The sequence below is a fragment of the Somniosus microcephalus genome, chromosome 12, assembly GCF_052327205.1.
Source record: "Somniosus microcephalus isolate GS21.2 chromosome 12, FLI_Smic_1.0, whole genome shotgun sequence".
NCBI classification, from domain to species: Eukaryota; Metazoa; Chordata; class Chondrichthyes; order Squaliformes; family Somniosidae; genus Somniosus; species Somniosus microcephalus.
Genome location: NC_140998.1, coordinates 161,955,020 through 161,974,533, shown reverse-complemented (window position 1 = coordinate 161,974,533; position 19,514 = coordinate 161,955,020). Strand labels below are relative to the sequence as shown.

At 50.9% G+C, this 19,514-nt stretch overlaps 1 protein-coding gene across 6 annotated transcripts in view; it reads left to right on the top strand.

Moving 5' to 3' along the window:
- capn3a (calpain 3a, (p94)) overlaps positions 1-19,514 on the top strand; it is a 230,122-nt gene that overhangs the window by 155,773 nt on the left and 54,835 nt on the right. For 5 of the 6 annotated variants that reach the window (XM_086003746.1, XM_086003745.1, XM_086003742.1 and 2 more), the window contains one exon: positions 10,861-10,950. The exons of the other annotated variant lie outside the window; for it this stretch is intronic. In XM_086003746.1, coding sequence (XP_085859872.1) covers positions 10,861-10,950 — 90 coding nt within the window. The remainder of the gene's footprint in view (positions 1-10,860; positions 10,951-19,514) is intronic. 6 annotated transcript variants of the gene reach the window in all.

Genomic DNA, 19,514 nt, shown 5'->3' with positions numbered 1-19,514 from the left:
GCGTGCGATGCATCCCCTTACGGCGTAGGAGCGGTATTATCGCATAAATTCCCTGATGGCTCGGAACGGCCGATAGCTTTTGCGTCACGCTCATTGAACTCAGCTGAGCGTAACTATGCCCAAATCGACAGGGAAGCACTCAGCCTGGTATGGGGAGTGAAGAAATTCAACCATTACCTACACGGACAAAAATTTACCTTGTTGACTGACCATTAACCCCTCATCTCCATATTCAACCCTAAAAAGGGTGTTCCCATTATGACAGCGCAAAGGCTACAGAGGTGGTCCCTTTTTCTAGGGGCACACCAATATAACATAGAATACAAAGGATCAAAACAGCATGGGAATGCTGACGGTTTATCGCGCCTACCGTTGCCAACGGTAGAAGAGGCACCTACCGTAGACCCAGTGGAAATTTTCCACTCTACCATCGTCGAATGTCTACCAGTAACAAATTCTGCCATTGAAAGGGAAACTAGAAATGACCCGACTCTCTCACGAGTCTACGATTTAACAATGAAGGGATGGCCAGCACATGGCGAACCACTGTTGCCAGCATTCTCGCAAAGAAGAGAACAGCTGTCAGTGTGCCAAGGAACCTTGATGTGTGGATCCAGAGTGGTGATTCCACCCAAACTCCAGGATAAAGTGCTAAAGGAGCTTCACGAGGGGCATCTGGGTGGAGTGAAAATGAAGAACCTAGCCAGGGTGTTTGTATGGTGGCCAGGTATCGATGGAGACATCGAAGAAATGACCAAGAGCTGCCTAGGATGCCAGAAGGTCCAAAACGCTCCACCACAAGCCCCTCTACATCCATGGGAGTGGCCCTCATCTCCATGGCAAAGGGTACACATCGACTTTGCTGGTCCATTTATGGACTCAATGTTCTTAATCGCGGTTGATGCACGCTCCAAGTGGCCGGAGGTAATAAAGATGTCCTCCACCACCACGGAAAAAACCATCACAGTATTAAGGACCATATTTGCCAGGAATGGGCTGCCTGAACAGATGTGTTCTGATAATGGACCGCAATTTGTGTCTGAAGAATTCAGGAAGTTCTTAAAAAAACAATGGGGTTAAGCACTACACGTCCGCCCCATACCATCCCGCCACCAATGGTTTGGCTGAAAGGTTTGTCCAGACCTTCAAGAAGGCCATAAAGGACATGGGTAATGAAGACATAAAACTTCAGCATAAGGTGGATAACTTCTTGTTTGCGTACAGGAATGCAACACATGTGGTTACTGTTGTGTATGTAATATGTGTGCTACTTTGAACCTATGGACAGGACTGCACTACTTGTTGGGCGTAGTGATACGCAGTACCACTCCTGGCCATAGGGGTATAAATAGTACTGTGGGTACTGATCCCCCTCAGTTCCCGCCTGTGGGCATGAAGTAAAGAGCTACGTGTAGTCCCTACCTCCAACCAGTAAAGACCTGTTTTATTGTTACTGATTAAGTCTCAGTATTAATTACTTGAACAACTCACAGACTTAACACTGGCGACGAGTCTGATTCGGACCCTGCGGCAGTCACTCCACGGCAGCTTCGTCCACAGCCAGGACGTTGCAGAGAGGTTTCCACCCTCTCCACCCCACTGGAAGACATCCTGACCTCGGAGCCTCCATCGGCGACCGTCAGCTTCTTCTCCAGCTTGGTGGTGGGTAAGCCGTTGTCTGAGCCGGGCAGCGACGCGACAGGCAGTCGACCGCGTTGGCCGCACGAACGGGGCTGGGGGAGCTGGAGGAATAGGGCGTGAGAGCCGCTTCGAGCGGGAGGCGTTTCAACAGAGCGATCGCATCTCCTGATAAGAGCCGAGAGCCGCTTCGCGATCCAGCGATCGCATCCGCTGATAAGGGCAGCGCTCGTGCGATCGCGGCGAAGATAAGGGCCGCACTCGAGGGCTGAAGGGAGACGGCGTCGGGGGACGGGTGAAGACCGCCAAGCGCGGGAAAACCGCCATTTTGTGGGCGGAGGACGACGGCAAGAGCGGGAAGCCGCCATCTTGGATAGCAGTAAAAAAAAAAAAAAAAAAAATCTGAGAAATTGCAAATCTACAATGCCTAAACACGGGAATATTAGCACCTTTGATAGTGACCTCGAAGATTGGGCCATATATGTTGAAAGAGTAAAAAATTATTGTAAGGCCAATAAAATTCGTGACCAAGATAAAGCTCTAACATTATTAAATTTAATGGGTGCGAAGACATACGGGCAATTGAAACACCTGTTATCACCAGATGAACCGGCGGATAAGACGTTCGATGAGATTGTTACTGTCCTGAAAGATCATCTAAACCCCACGCCGCTGATGCTAGCGGAACGATTTAAATTTTACGACAGAAGGCAGCTACAGCATGAAAGCAATGCTGATTATTTGCTGGAATTGCGTAAATTAGCGAAATATTGCCAGTTTGGAACAGGACTGACAGAGGCACTTCGAGACAAATTTGTGTGTGGTTTATTTAAACAGGATACACAAAAGCGACTGCTCGAGGAGAATGAGCTGACGCTTGAGAAGGTGGTCACTATGGCAGCAGCACACGAAGCCGCAGCGAGAGGCACGGCAGTAATGCAGCTACGGTCACCGGAGCTCAGTGCACACAAATTGGGTGTGAGTTCTGGCAAATGTTATCGTTGTGGAAAGACAACGCATGATCAGAACCAGTGTTGGTTTAAAAACCAAGAATGTAGAACTTGTGGTAGGCTTGAACATATAGCTAGAGCATGCAGGTCAGGGAAGAAGACCAGCAACAAGAAGTCACCGCAAGGAAAATACGCAAAGGTACACAAGGTGACCGAACAGGAGTCCGATTCAGACGCTAGCAGTAATGAACTGGCTAGCTTAAGCTGTAATGAACTGGCTAGCTTAAGAGTACTCAACGCTGGTAAGGGTGCAGACCTCCAGACAATTTGGGTCACTCTTCAGATAGAAGGAGTCCAAGTAAAACTGGAATTGGACACTGGATCGGCATTGACGGTCATAAATAAGAAAGATTACGGAAAGTTATTCCAACATATTCCCCTACAGGATACGGGGATTATATTGAAAACATACACGGGGCAAAGAGTGTACCCCATCGGGCAAATAGAGGTTGCAGTGGTCCACAAGGGCGAAGACAGTCAAATAATGGACTTATATGTGATATCTGAAGGAGGTTCTCCACTACTAGGACGGGAGTGGATTAGGAAAATGAATATGGACTGGCATTTCCTACAAACAATAACGAGTGAGAACTCGGTGAAGATAGTCGGCCCAGACTCTGGAACGGATGATGGTAAGCCCAACTCAGGTGCAAAAGACAAAGTTTCAGCACAGAATTCCACTGAGCAACAACAACATAGTTTAACTGTGGATTCTGAGTCTGGCAAGTCTACTGATGTGCCCATTTCTGAGGGACACCGGGCTCGAACTCAACTCCATTTCAAACTACAACAGCAATTAGAACAAATGCTTCGCCGTTGTGAGCAAGAGTTGAATGCAACGAAAGAGTTCTTTGATATAGAGTTGGAGAATCTGGAAAGACAACAGAAGCAGCTGATGGAGAAAATGGAGCAGGAGCACACAAAACGTCTGATGTCAGAGGAGTTAACGGTCAGCCAACTCCTGCATATGCTGAAGGACAGGACTCTGAAATGGGAAAAACTTGAACACGAACTTCAATATTCAAACGAAACGGGTTCGGAGCTCTCAAAGGTTATTGGAAGAGCTGAGGTGGCAACACAGACTGAGATGACTGCAACAGAGCAGCCCTTGGATGCCAAAAGTACGCTGACTCACGTCAACGTAGAACAACAGACCGCTGAAACAGCTGCTCCGGTAGAGGGATTGAATAGTCCGATCAATCAATCTCCAAAAGAAGTTGAAGTAGTAAAATCTCAAATGAGGTCATTAGTAAACGACTTGCTGAAAGCCCAGAAAAAGCTGGATGAAGAGGTACGCATGAAGAAGTCTCTTCAGGAAAGATGTCTGGACTTGGAACAAAAGCTGGCTAACGCCCAGCTGGGTATGGAGGAAATAGAAGACCCTCTCGCTGGCCTAGATCAGGACGACACCGAATATTACTATGTCCTGTCCTGCCCAACTTGTAACTTCGACTCCCACCATACAGAAATCATGGAGGAGCACCGAAAGTCTACGGAACATCGGGAGAAGGTGGCTCTACTACGGAAAAAGGAGGGAGAGAAGGAGGAACTGCGCATGCAGCTGGCAGCTGACAGTGGAGCCCAGAGAGTCTCCAAGAAGCAGAAAAGGAAAAGTCGAAACAGAAGATGACCCATCTGAACCATTATTACCTCTACCAGATCACACACGTGGTCCCTCCGAACGGAGCCAATTCAGTTCGGAAGTTCAAACTGTTAAATCCATGGAAGGACTATTGAATGAGTCACTCCAGCAACGTGAACCGACTCCACCACAGAGATTGAATCTGTGAACTGTTTTCCGCAGAGACTGAATCTGTGATCTGTTTTGACATGAAGTTATCTATGTATCTATGTTATTCTGTTATGTAAACCTGAAGTTATATATGTATATATGTTATTACGTTATGTTAAATGGGGAGATGACTGTAAAGCTAGGAAGGGAGGAATGTTGTGTATGTAATATGTGTGCTACTTTGAACCTATGGACAGGACTGCACTACTTGTTGGGCGTAGTGATACGCAGTACCACTCCTGGCCATAGGGGTATAAATAGTACTGTGGGTACTGATCTCCCCTCAGTTCCCGCCTGTGGGCATGAAGTAAAGAGCTACGTGTAGTCCCTACCTCCAACCAGTAAAGACCTGTTTTATTGTTACTGATTAAGTCTCAGTATTAATTACTTGAACAACTCACAGACTTAACAGTTACAAACCAAACTCCCGCCATGATGTTCTTCAATAGAAGCCTAAGATGCCGGCTGGATTTCATCAAGCCAAACATCAGAAGGGACGTGGAGAACCGGCAATTTCAAGGCATGAATGAAAGGCCAACTAGAACCTTCCAGATAGGTCAACAAGTTTTGGCCCGGGACTACCGTACCGAGAAATGGCAGCCTGGAACTATCTGCACATGACTAGGACCGCTGATGTATACTGTGGACATTGGAGAAAGCATAATAAGGCGCCATGCTGACCAAATCATAGAGTCATCCGAAAAGGGACAACCTACACCACAACTCTATACGCCTAATGATGAAGTAGAAATACCCATAGTATCTACCTCCGATCCGGTGATACTGGAACCAGATGAACCCGACACTAGCATTCAAGCCGAATCAGCCTTGCCAAAAGAACCTACTACACCACCAGAAACTACTACACCACCGAGGCGTTATCCGGACCGAGTCGGGAAGCCTCCAGAGAGACTGACTTATAATTGATTAACTGCAGCAATGTGTAGATTATTTTTCTTGTACATGTAATTAATGATTACTTAAAATATATGTACTGGTTGGCTAAAAGGGGAGGAATTGTGGTGTATGTGCCTTTAAGAGCCCCCTGTGTACTGTAATGCCGGTAATGGCCACTTGGGCTATATAAGCCTGTATATTGTGTTGTATCAGTTAGTTCCCCTCCCGACTTTGTTCAGTAAACACCTGTGAAACCAACTCCTGTCTTCAGTGTCTCTATTAACACATGGACACAACAGTACTGAGTGGCGTAGCGGATTAAAACTGTCCTTCCCTGTCTGGGATCTGGGTTTGACTGCAGCCCAAACTGATGGGATGAAAATCCCCTCTGTTTTCTGGCTGTGAGGACCCTATGTGACATGCGTTTGAGTAGCCACAACCCAGAATGGGCCTATGGCACATAGTTCACCGCTAGTTGCCTATCCCACCTCAGCAAAGCCACAGCACATCTGCTGTGGAAAGTGGAAGTGCTGTATAGTACACCTGGGGATTGAGGCATATTGTTGGGGCAGAGTTGAACCATTCTAACCATGTTATAGCTGATCTGGGAGCTTGATGTTGACATTGGATGCCAAAACAGAAAGGGCCCCATTCCCCAGCACCAACATCTCTCAACTTGATGAACACAAGGGGGAAGGGGGGACATTATAAACTCTTCCTGCTTGGAGAATGGAGCGGACGAGCAGTTAAATTGAAGCGGCTTCATTTCCCGCTCCGTTTTCACCAATTTCTAATTTAATGCCACTGGTTTTGGTGGTGGATGAGGCGCCCACTGGACTCAGATGGGAGCCTCATGCATAAATGCTAATCAGGGTCCTACGATGTCAATAGGACCATGATGGTATTTTAACTCCCTCCTGAGGCAGTGGAGGCTTTCCAAGATAAGTAAAATACTTTCCTTAGTGGGGCCAGGAGGAGCAGAGTTTTGGGCGAGCAGCTGACTAGCGGCATGTAGATGAGGCCTGGGAGTTAAAAAAAAACCCAGGCCTGGAATTTATGCCAGTGTCTGTGTTTCGCACTACCCTGCCACCCGCTGCCTGAAACCTGTTCCAGGCTAAAATATACCCCAAAATTCACAGGAAGTATTCAGGCTGCTCAGGATTTGTGTCAGTGCTGAAAGTGTTAATGTTTAACTGCCTCATCCTCTTCCTGTTACTTCCCATGTTCTGAGTAACTAATCTTTCTATCCCCTCTGCCCAACCATCTTCTGTCGGTTCAGCTGAAGGTACGTGAGCTCTGCTGTTGCCTGTTTATTGCGCTTTCTCAGTGCATGGTGTCTGAAAGCACTTGGACAATTGTGGTTCACTCAGAGGGGAATGCTGTCAGTTATTTACCTGAATGAGAGGGCACAGAAGATCATGTGGGTGAGGGTGCCACTTCACAAGTGGGAAAGATGCCTTTAACTCACGAGCACCTACAGGGCACATTCCGGTGTGAGGGTCTTCTTCTGCAGTGCTAGAGTGCCTGGAACGAATGTGCCATCAGCATTGTAATATGCTTGGGATTAAAGTATAGAGTGCAACAGACTGCCTCCGATCTCCAGGCAATGAACTTATCTCACATCCATGGAAGGCATTTTTGGACTTTGTGATCTGAAGCAGCTTCTTTAATCACAACCAGCCTCTCCCTTTGATAATAAAATAGATGCCCTACAGAACCCATCAACATGCGATAAGAATACAGTAATTTGACTTTTTCCACCCCTGAAAACTGAGTGGGGTAGATATCTTGACTTTGTGCGATAGTGTAAAATGGCTGATAATTTTTTTTCCATTGACTTCAATGGGGAGAGATGTAAAATTGTCTACTGGCTCGCTATTATCCGTTTTTCACTATCGAACAAAGTCAAGATCTAAACCACTGTGTCCGATATGCAGACTAACCCAGAATTAGTGACCTATGCCTGTTTCCCAGATGGACTGTGTGTCTCACACCCAATCTGCATGTTTCAGTGTGCGTGGATTCTGTCCTACTTGGTGGTTCTGATGAACTAATCCTGGAGCTCATGGGGCTTTTGTCAGTCCATGGTGTGGGTGCCTGGAGTCAATGGTTATTTTCCAGGTTCTAAACTTCCTACAGACCTCCCCCAAACAGGGTCGTACTCCTTCAAACACTGACTCATCCCCCAGCTATCGGTTTACAGACCCCTCTCTCCCCAACTGCCAGCCTACAGGCTCCTGTCACCCAGCTATAAGCTTACTGGCCTCTCCCCCTCCCACTACAAGCACAGTATCCTCTGTCCCCATCGACCGTCCAACAGGCCTCTGTCCCCGCTTTTCCAGCCTAGTGGCATCCCTCTTTCTTACTATAAGCCCAAAGACCCCTCTCTCCAACTACAGATTCCTCAACCCCAAAAACCCAGGTTATGGGCCACGTTTTCCCCCCATCTCTCAAAATACTAAAGCCCAGACTTTCTTCCTCAAATACCGTTCTGTGAACTATCCAAATACTGACCCACAGATCTCACTTCTGCCCACATACCAGTTGGACCCTCAATGGCAACTTACTGTCCCTTTGCCTCCCAGAAACACCCCTCCGCCGATGCTGGCTGGCCTGGCTAATTTTGGACTTGTTGCTTCCCAACAAACATTTCTGGTACTGTCCCTGGGTAGTGCACAGTTCCACATTGCCAGGATGTGGGATCATAGCTGGTATGCTCACCCAACTGGCTCTCCTTCTTGTCAGACCTTAGACGGTGATCGTCCGCAGATAATCCAACTGTACAGACAGCACAGCCGAGCCTCCATCTGTCCTCAAATGTGCAGGAATCAGGATTGGGAACCCTGTCTCATTGATTTTGCCCTCTCTAACTGAGGGGTGCTTAGGTCATTTGTAGCATCCCTACTACTGTCTTGGCTGAGATCAGTTGACTGAGCACAGAGCAGGTATCAAACCTGGGATCCATCTGGTCTTTATGGCTCAGTACCACATTGCATTCACCTATGACCATCGGACAATTTTCATCCTTTTCTCTCTCTGGTGACATGGCTCAACTCACAAACTCACAATTTTCAATCAAGACAGGAGAGAGCAGGAGAAAAATACTAAAAGCTAGTTTAGGCCTGGTTTATAAATAGTTTTGGGCTGGCTTCATTCCAGATTTGGACTGTTTCATTTTATACCAATTTAATGCTCCAGTTGGTTGTTGGTCAGGACCACCTCTTAATACATAATTATGTATTTTTCTTTCTTGAAAGTTTAAGTGAAATAGCTGGATTTTGCAGATTTACAATCATTTATTGTTCAGTTTATGTTTCAAATCAAGATCCTTATTATGTCCCCTTTGTAACACATCCCTTCCTCATGATACCCCCTTTATAATAGGCACCTAGCTGATAATACCCCCCTTTATAACAGGCCCCTCCCTCATGATACCCACTTTATAATAGGCACCTACCTGATAATACCCCCTTTATAACAGACCCCTCCATACAACACTCCATTATAACATCCCCTCTCCTTATAAAACTACTTTTTATATACTTTCTCTGTTAATGACACTTCTTTGATAACACATACTTTCCTTATAACACTCAACAACAAGTTCCTGTTCCTATAGCATTCTTCACATACAGAAAGACATCTAACAATGCTTTACAAAGTGCAGGGAAATAATGGATAACAAATAGGAGGGAGAGAAACTGAGTGGGCAGGGAACTGAAAGCACTGTTGAAAAAAAGAGTTCTTAGGAGCCTGTTGAAAATGGGCAGTGAAGGCTGAAGGTGGAGGGATTGAGGGCAGGAGTTCCAGCTTGGCTGAAAGAATGGCCACTGAAGGTGGAACGGAGGGAGTGGGGAGCAGGGAGTAAACTGCCGTTGGGGGAGTGAAGGTCATCACTGAGGTAGGGTGGGGCGAGCCCATGGTAGTGGGGGTGGGGTGGGTGGGAGTGGAATTTAAAAGTGGAGTCACGGATCTCAAAATTAATTGGCTGTGGCATGCAGAGCCAATGGAGCTTTCCAAGAACAGGGCTGATGGGAAAGTGGAACGTTGTGAGGTTGAGGATGCGGCCTGAAGCATTTCAAATGAGTTGTGACTTTGAAATTGAGTCTCAAGGTAATAGAGATGCAAGCTAGGATATTGCAATGGGGACGAGGTAGAGATGGGGGATGTTTCTAGGTAAGGGAAGGGTAGCTCAGTCTGGGGTTCACCAGGACGGTAAGGTTCTGTACCTGCAGATTTACCCCGAGGTGGTAGCGGGGAGGTTGAGGGAATTGAAACCAGAGGCATGCAAGTGCTGGCGAGAGCTAAAGAGGGTGGCTTCAGTTTTACTGACACAAGACTGAAGGAAACCTCAGCTCATCCAAGCCGGCCTGGCAGTTCCAGAGTGGAGTAACAGCCTGGGGATTGAGGCGGGAGGTGGAGGGGCAAAGCTGGGTGTCTTTGGTGTACGTGTGGAATCTCATCCCTATGATTCCCTGGTGGCAAGGGACAATGTATCAGCGATGATACAGGAGGAGGGGACCAAGGATGGAGACCTGGAGTAGCATGGAGTTGACTGTGCAAGCAGAGGAAAAGCTATTGTAGAGATGTGAGGGGTAATTTTACAATTCTGCACTGCCACTAGGGAACAAATATCAGTGGAAATCAGGAAGTGGGTGAGACTCCCTGCCCGCATTGAAGGCTCATAAATATCTTTGTTTTATAAAATGCACCTCCTTACAAAACCTCATCTATAATACCCCGCTCCTCCTATAACATCCCTACTTTTGTATCAAGTGGCGGCTCCTCCAAAGCAGCTTTCTAATGGGCCTGAGACTCTTGATGCTAAGCAATGCTCGCAGAGTGCTAGAATCTGGGTTCTTCCCTGGGAGGGAGAGACACTGTAGCTGAATGTAGGGAGGCAGGAGGTGAGGAAGACTCTGCAAATACTTTCAAATTGTCCAGCCCTTCCCCCACCCCAAAAGTAACGCATCCTGACTGAGCTGAAATATGGTGATCTATAAATTAAATGAATAAATGTACCTTATTTTCACGTCATCATTTTTTCTGCCACTTTTGTTTTCTGCACTTTGCTGTGGTTCAGGTCCCACTGGTATCAGGTGCCTTCCGCTACCTCGCCAATGTGAGTTTAGATGGTGGGGGTTGGCGGGCTGATTTTCCCTTCCCCTAACCTACTGGGTTTTTAAAATATTCGTTCATGGGATGTGGGCGTCACTGGCAAGGCCAGCATTTATTGCCCATCCATAATTGCCCTCGAGAAGGTGGTGGTGAGCCACCTTCTTGAACTGCTGCAGTCCATGTGGTGAAGGTCAATGTCAACTGTAGCACAGCCTGGCTGAGGACAACTAGCTCAGCAGAGTGACCGGAGATGGGACCTTCCTGCTCTGTATAGCTCACCTGCCCATTCCATTAAGCCACCTGAGCCAATTGGGTGGAACTTGAGTAATTGTACTTTCAAGGCACCTGTCAAACCCACACCGCGTTACCATTTCATAATTTCTAACGACTCCCTCTCTCCTCTAGCCAATCATCTTTGTTTCTGATAGAACTAGGAACACTGTAGACTCGGAGAAGGAAGAAAAGAAAAAAATGGAAGACAAGAAAAAGACCAAGGTTTCTTCATGTGCTAGCATGGCTCGGACTGCTGTAGCCTGCAATCAGTGAAATTCGCTCTGCACAGCTCTTTCCCACCCACAAGGGACCTAAAATAACAGGCAGATGCTGCCACTGAAAAGCCTGACGCTTCTAGATTGGAAAGGGTTAAGAGTATGACAGGGTTCAAGAGCACCAGAGCAATAGCATGTTTCTGAGCTCCTTGTTAGGATAGAAATCTGGCTCCGGTTCAAGATGAGGCTTTCCCAATGCAGCTGGGAATGAACCACTGGGAGAGCACTAAAAGGTGTCTGGGATATGGGAGGAAAGAAGGGCTGGAAATTAATTCATCTCACCAAGAGGACCTGACTCTCAGACAGTCTCACCAACAGGACCTGACTCCCAGACAGTCTCACCAACAGGGCCTGACTCCCAGACAGTCTCACCAACAGGACCTGACTCCCAGAAAGTCTCACCAACAGGACCTGACTCCCAGAGAGTCTCACCAACAGGACCTGACACCCAAACAGTCTCACCAACAGGGCCTGACTCCCAGGCAGTCTCACCAACAGGACCTGACTCCTAGACAGTCTCACCAACAGGGCCTGACTCCCAGACAGTCTCACCAACAGGACCTGACTCCGAGACAGTCTCACCATAGGAACTGACTCCCAGACAGTCTCACCAACAGGACCTGACTCCCAGACAGTCTCACCAAAAGGACCTGACTCCTAGACAGTCTCACCAAAAGGACCTGACTCCCAGACAGTCTCACCAACAGGGCCTGACTCCCAGACAGTCTCACCAACAGGACCTGACTCCTAGACAGTCTCACCAAGACGACCTGATTCCCAGACAGTCTCACCAACAGGGCCTGACTCCCAGACAGTCTCACCAACAGGACCTGACTACCAGACAGTCTCACCAACAGGACCTGACTCACAGACAGTTTCACCAACAGGGCCTGACTCCCAGACAGTCTCAACAACAGGACCTGAATCCCAGACAGTCTCACCAACAGGATCTGACTCCCAGACAGTCTCACCATAGGAACTGACTCCCAGACAGTCTCACCAACAGGACCTGACTCCCAGTCAGTCTCACCAACAGGACCTGACTCCGAGACAGTCTCACCAACAGGACCTGATCCCAGACAGTCTCACCAAGAGGACCTGATTCCCAGACAGTCTCACCAACAGGGCCTGACTCCCAGAAAGTCTCAGCAAAAGGACCTGACTCACAGACAGTCTCACCAACAGGACCTGAATCCCAGACAGTCTCACCAACAGGGCCTGATTCCCAGACAGTCTCACCAGAGGACCTGACTCCCAGACAATCTCACCAACAGGTCCTGACACCCAGACAGTCTCACCAACAGGACCTGATCCCAGACAGTCTCACCAACAGGACCTGATTCCCAGACAGTCTCACCACAGGACCTGACTCACAGACAGTCTCACCAACAGGACCTGACTCCCAGACAGTCTCACCAACAGGACCTGATTCCCAGACAGTCTCACCAGAGGAACTGATTCCCAGACAGTCTCACCAACAGGACCTGACTCCCAGACAGTCTCACCAGAGGACCTGACTCCCAGACAGTCTCACCAACAGGGCCTGACTCCCAGACAGTCTCACCAACAGGACCTGAATCCCAGACAGTCTCACCAACAGGGCCTGACTCCCAGACAGTCTCACCAACAGGACCTGACTCCCAGACAGTCTCACCAACAGGACCTGACTCCCAGACAGTCTCACCAACAGGACCTGACCCCCAGACAGTCTCACCAACAGGGCCTGACTCCCAGACAGTCTCACCAACAGGACCTGACTCCTAGACAGTCTCACCATAGGAACTGACTCCCAGAGAGTCTCACCAACAGGACCTGACTCCCAGACAGTCTCACCAACAGGACCTGACCCCCAGACAGTCTCACCAACAAGGCCTGACTCCCAGACAGTCTCACCAACAGGACCTGACTCCCAGACAGTCTCACCAACAGGGCCTGACTCCCAGAGAGTCTCACCAACAGGACCTGACTCCCAGACAGTCTCAACAACAGGACCTGACTCCGAGACAGTCTCACCAACAGGACCTGACTCCCAGACAGTCTCACCAACAGGGCCTGACTCCCAGACAGTCTCACCAACAGGACCTGACTCCTAGACAGTCTCACCAAGAGGACCTGATTCCCAGACAGTCTCAACAACAGGGCCTGACTCCCAGACAGTCTCACCAACAGGACCTGACTCCCAGACAGTCTCACCAACAGGATCTGACTCCCAGACAGTCTCACCAACAGGACCTGACTCACAGACAGTCTCACCAACAGGGCCTGACTCCCAGACAGTCTCACCAACAGGACCTGAATCCCAGACAGTCTCACCAACAGGATCTGACTCCCAGACAGTCTCACCATAGGAACTGACTCCCAGACAGTCTCACCAACAGGACCTGATCCCAGACAGTCTCACCAAGAGGACCTGATTCCCAGACAGTCTCACCAACAGGGCCTGACTCCCAGACAGTCTCACCAACAGGACCTGATCCCAGACAGTCTCACCAACAGGACCTGACTCCCAGACAGTCTCACCACAGGACCTGACTCACAGACAGTCTCACCAACAGGACCTGACTCCCAGACAGTCTCACCAACAGGACCTGATTCCCAGACAGTCTCACCAGAGGACCTGATTCCCAGACAGTCTCACCAACAGGACCTGACTCCCAGACAGTCTCACCAGAGGACCTGACTCCCAGACAGTCTCACCAGAGGACCTGACTCCCAGACAGTCTCACCAGAGGGCCTGACTCCCAGACAGTCTCACCAACAGGGCCTGACTCCCAGACAGTCTCACCAACAGGACCTGATCCCAGTCAGTCTCACCAACAGGACCTGACTCCTAGACAGTCTCACCAACAGGGCCTGACTCCCAGACAGTCTCACCAACAGGACCTGAATCCCAGACAGTCTCACCAACAGGGCCTGACTCCCAGACAGTCTCACCAACAGGACCTGACTCACAGACAGTCTCACCAACAGGACCAGACTCCCAGACAGTCTCACCAACAGGACCAGATTCCCAGACAGTCTCACCAGAGGACCTGATTCCCAGACAGTCTCACCAACAGGACCTGACTCCCAGACAGTCTCACCAACAGGACCTGACTCCCAGACAGTCTCACCAGAGGACCTGACTCCCAGACAGTCTCACCAGAGGACCTGACTCCCAGACAGTCTCAGCAACAGGACCTGACTCCCAGACAGTGTCACCAACAGGGCCTGACTCCCAGACAGTCTCACCAACAAGGCCTGACTCCCAGACAGTCTCACCAACAGGACCTGACTCCCAGACAGTCTCACCAACAGGACCTGACTCCCAGACAGTCTCACCACAGGGCCTGACTCCCAGAACGTCTCACCAACAGGACCTGACTCCCAGACAGTCTCACCAACAGGACCTCACTCCCAGACAGTCTCACCAACAGGACCTGACTCCCAGACAGTCTCACCAACAGGGCCTGAATCCTAGACAGTCTCAACAACAGGACCTGACTCCCAGACAGTCTCACCAACAGGACCTGACTCCCAGACAGTCTCACCAACAGCACCTGACTCCCAGACAGTCTCACCAACAGGGCCTGAGTCCCAGACAGTCTCACCAACAAGGCCTGACTCCCAGAGAGTGTCACCAACAGGACCTGACTCCCAGACAGTGTCACCAACAGGACCTGATTCCCAAACCGTCTCACCAGAGGACCTGATTCCCAGACAGTCTCACCAACAGGACCTGACTCCCAGACAGTTTCACCAGATGACCTGACACCCAGACAGTCTCACCAGAGGACCTGACTCCCAGACAGTCTCACCAACAGGACCTGACTCCCAGACAGTGTCACGAACAGGGCCTGACTCCCAGACAGACTCACCAACAGGGCCTGACTCCCAGACAGTCTCACCAACAGGACCTGACTCCCAGACAGTCTCACCAACAGGACCTGACTCCCAGTCTCACCACAGGGCCTGACTCCCAGACAGTCTCACTAACAGGACCTGACTCCCAGACAGTCTCACCAACAGGACCTGATGCCCAGACAGTCTCACCAACAGGACCTGACTCCCATACAGTCTCACCAACAGGACCTGATGCCCAGACAGTCTCACCAACAGGACCTGACTCCCAGACAGTCTCACCAACAGGACCTGACTCCCAGACAGTCTCACCAACAGGGCCTGACTCCCAGACAGTCTCAGCAACAGGGCCTGACTCCCAGACAGTCTCACCAACAGGGCCCGACTCCCAGACAGTCTCACCAACAGGGCCTGACTCCCAGACAGTCTCACCACAGGGCCTGATTCCCAGACAGTCTCACCAACAGGGCCTGAATCCCAGACAGTCTCACCAACAGGACCTGACTCCCAGACAGTGTCACCAACAGGGCCTGACTCCCAGACAGTCTCACCAACAGGGCCTGACTCCCAGACAGTCTCACCAACAGGACCTGACTCCCAGACAGTCTCACCAACAGGACCTGACTCCCAGACAATCTCACCACAGGGCCTGACTCCCAGACAGTCTCACCATCAGGACCTGACTCCCAGACAGTCTCACCAACAGGGCCTGACTCCCAGACAGTCTCAGCAACAGGACCTGACTCCCAGACAGTCTCACCAGAGGACCTGACTCCCAGACAGTCTCACCAGAGGGCCTGACTCCCAGACAGTCTCACCAACAGGGCCTGACTCCCAGACAGTCTCACCAACAGGACCTGACTCCCAGACAGTCTCAGCAACAGGACCTGACTCCCAGACAGTGTCACCAACAAGGCCTGACTCCCAGACAGTCTCACCAACAGGGCCTGACTCCCAGACAGTCTCACCAACAGGACCTGACTCCCAGACAGTCTCACCAACAGGACCTGACTCCCAGACAATCTCACCACAGGGCCTGACTCCCAGACAGTCTCACCAACAGGACCTGACTCCCAGACAGTCTCAACAACAGGACCTCATTCGCAGACAGTCTCACCAACAGGACCTGACTCCCAGACAGTCTCACCAACAGGGCCTGAATCCTAGACAGTCTCAACAACAGGACCTGACTCCCAGACAGTCTCACCAACAGGACCTGACTCCCAGACAGTCTCACCAACAGCACCTGACTCCCAGACAGTCTCACCAACAGGGCCTGACTCCCAGATAGTCTCACCAACAAGGCCTGACTCTCAGACAGTGTCACCAACAGGACCTGATTCCCAAACCGTCTCACCAGAGGACCTGATTCCCAGAGAGTCTCACCAACAGGACCTGATTCCCAGACAGTCTCGCCAGAGGACCTGATTCCCAGTCAGTCTCACCAACATGACCTGACTCCCAGACAGTCTCACCAGAGGACCTGACTCCCAGACAGTCTCACCAGAGGACCTGACACCCAGACAGTCTCACCAGAGGACCTGACTCCCAGACAGTCTCACCAACAGGACCTGACTCCCAGACAGTGTCACCAACAGGGCCTGACTCCCAGACAGACTCACCAACAGGGCCTGACTCCCAGACAGTCTCACGAAGAGGACCTGATTCCCAGACAGTCTCACCAACAGGGCCTGACTCCCAGAAAGACTCACCAAAAGGACCTGACTCACAGACAGTCTCACCAACAGGACCTGAATCCCAGACAGTCTCACCAACAGGGCCTGACTCCCAGACAGTCTCACCAACAGGACCTGACTCACAGACAGTCTCACCAACAGGACCTGACTCCCAGACAGTCTCACCAACAGGACCTGATTCCCAGACAGTCTCACCAGAGGACCTGATTCCCAGACAGTCTCACCAACAGGACCTGACTCCCAGACAGTCTCACCAACAGGACCTGACTCCCAGACAGTCTCACCAGAGGACCTGACTCCCAGACAGTCTCACCAGAGGACCTGACTCCCAGACAGTCTCACCAGAGGGCCTGACTCCCAGACAGTCTCACCAACAGGGCCTGACTCCCAGACAGTCTCACCAACAGGACCTGACTCCCAGACAGTCTCAGCAACAGGACCTGACTCCCAGACAGTGTCACCAACAGGGCCTGACTCCCAGACAGTCTCACCAACAGGGCCTGACTCCCAGACAGTCTCACGAACAGGACCTGACTCCCAGACAGTCTCACCAACAGGACCTGACTCCCAGGCAGTCTCACCACAGGGCCTGACTCCCAGACAGTCTCACCAACAGGACCTGACTCCCAGACAGTCTCACCAACAGGACCTCACTCCCAGACAGTCTCACCAACAGGACCTGACTCCCAGACAGTCTCACCAACAGGGCCTGAATCCTAGACAGTCTCAACAACAGGACCTGACTCCCAGACAGTCTCACCAACAGGACCTGACTCCCAGACAGTCTCACCAACAGCACCTGACTCCCAGACAGTCTCACCAACAGGGCCTGACTCCCAGACAGTCTCACCAACAAGGCCTGACTCCCAGAGAGTCTCACCAGAGGAACTGATTCCCAGACAGTCTCACCACAGGACCTGACTCACAGACAGTCTCACCAACAGGACCTGATTCCCAGACAGTCTCACCAGAGGAACTGATTCCCAGACAGTCTCACCAACAGGACCTGACTCCCAGACAGTCTCACCAGAGAACCTGACTCCCAGACAGTCTCACCAACAGGGCCTGACTCCCAGACAGTCTCACCAACAGGACCTGAATCCCAGACAGTCTCACCAACAGGGCCTGACTCCCAGACAGTCTCACCAACAGGACCTGACTCCCAGACAGTCTCACCAACAGGACCTGACTCCCAGACAGTCTCACCAACAGGACCTGACCCCCAGACAGTCTCACCAACAGGGCCTGACTCCCAGACAGTCTCACCAACAGGACCTGACTCCTAGACAGTCTCACCATAGGAACTGACTCCCAGAGAGTCTCACCAACAGGACCTGACTCCCAGGCAGTCTCACCAACAGGACCTGACCCCCAGACAGTCTCACCAACAAGGCCTGACTCCCAGACAGTCTCACCAACAGGACCTGACTCCCAGACAGTCTCACCAACAGGGCCTGACTCCCAGAGAGTCTCACCAACAGGACCTGACTCCCAGACAGTCTCAACAACAGGACCTGACTCCTAGACAGTCTCACCAACAGGACCTGACTCCCAGACAGTCTCACCAACAGGGCCTGACTCCCAGACAGTCTCACCAACAGGACCTGACTCCTAGACAGTCTCACCAAGAGGACCTGATTCCCAGACAGTCTCACCAACAGGGCCTGACTCCCAGACAGTCTCACCAACAGGACCTGACTCCCAGACAGTCTCACCAACAGGATCTGACTCCCAGACAGTCTCACCAACAGGACCTGACTCACAGACAGTCTCACCAACAGGGCCTGACTCCCAGACAGTCTCACCAACAGGACCTGAATCCCAGACAGTCTCACCAACAGGATCTGACTCCCAGACAGTCTCACCATAGGAACTGACTCCCAGACAGTCTCACCAACAGGACCTGATCCCAGACAGTCTCACCAAGAGGACCTGATTCCCAGACAGTCTCACCAACAGGGCCTGGCTCCCAGAAAGTCTCACCAAAAGGACCTGATTCACAGACAGTCTCACCAACAGGACCTGAATCCCATACAGTCTCACCAACAGGGCCTGACTCCCAGACAGTCTCACCAACAGGACCTGACTCCCAGACAGTCTCACCACAGGACCTGACTCACAGACAGTCTCACCAACAGGACCTGACTCCCAGACAGTCTCACCAACAGGACCTGATCCCAGAAAGACTCACCAAAAGGACCTGACTCCCAGACAGTCTCACCAAAAGGACCTGACTCCCAGACAGTCTCACCAACAGGACCTGATCCCAGACAGTCTCACCAACAGGACCTGACTCCCAGAAAGACTCACCAAAAGGACCTGACTCCCAGACAGTCTCACCAACAGGACCTGATCCCAGACAGTCTCACCAACAGGACCTGACTCCCAGACAGTCTCACCACAGGACCTGACTCACAGACAGTCTCACCAACAGGACCTGACTCCCAGACAGTCTCACCAACAGGACCTGATTCCCAGACAGTCTCACCAGAGGACCTGATTCCCAGACAGTCTCACCAACAGGACCTGACTCCCAGAGAGTCTCACCAGAGGACCTGACTCCCAGACAGTCTCACCAGAGGACCTGACTCCCAGACAGTCTCACCAGAGGGCCTGACTCCCAGACAGTCTCACCAACAGGGCCTGACTCCCAGACAGTCTCACCAACAGGACCTGATCCCAGTCAGTCTCACCAACAGGACCTGACTCCTAGACAGTCTCACCAACAGGACCTGATCCCAGACATTCTCACCAACAGGACCTGACTCCCAGACCGTCTCACCAACAGGACCTGATCCCAGACAGTCTCACCAACAGGACCTGACTCCCAGAAAGACTCACCAAAAGGACCTGACTCCCAGACAGTCTCACCAACAGGACCTGATCCCAGACAGTCTCACCAACAGGACCTGACTCCCAGACAGTCTCACCACAGGACCTGACTCACAGACAGTCTCACCAACAGGACCTGACT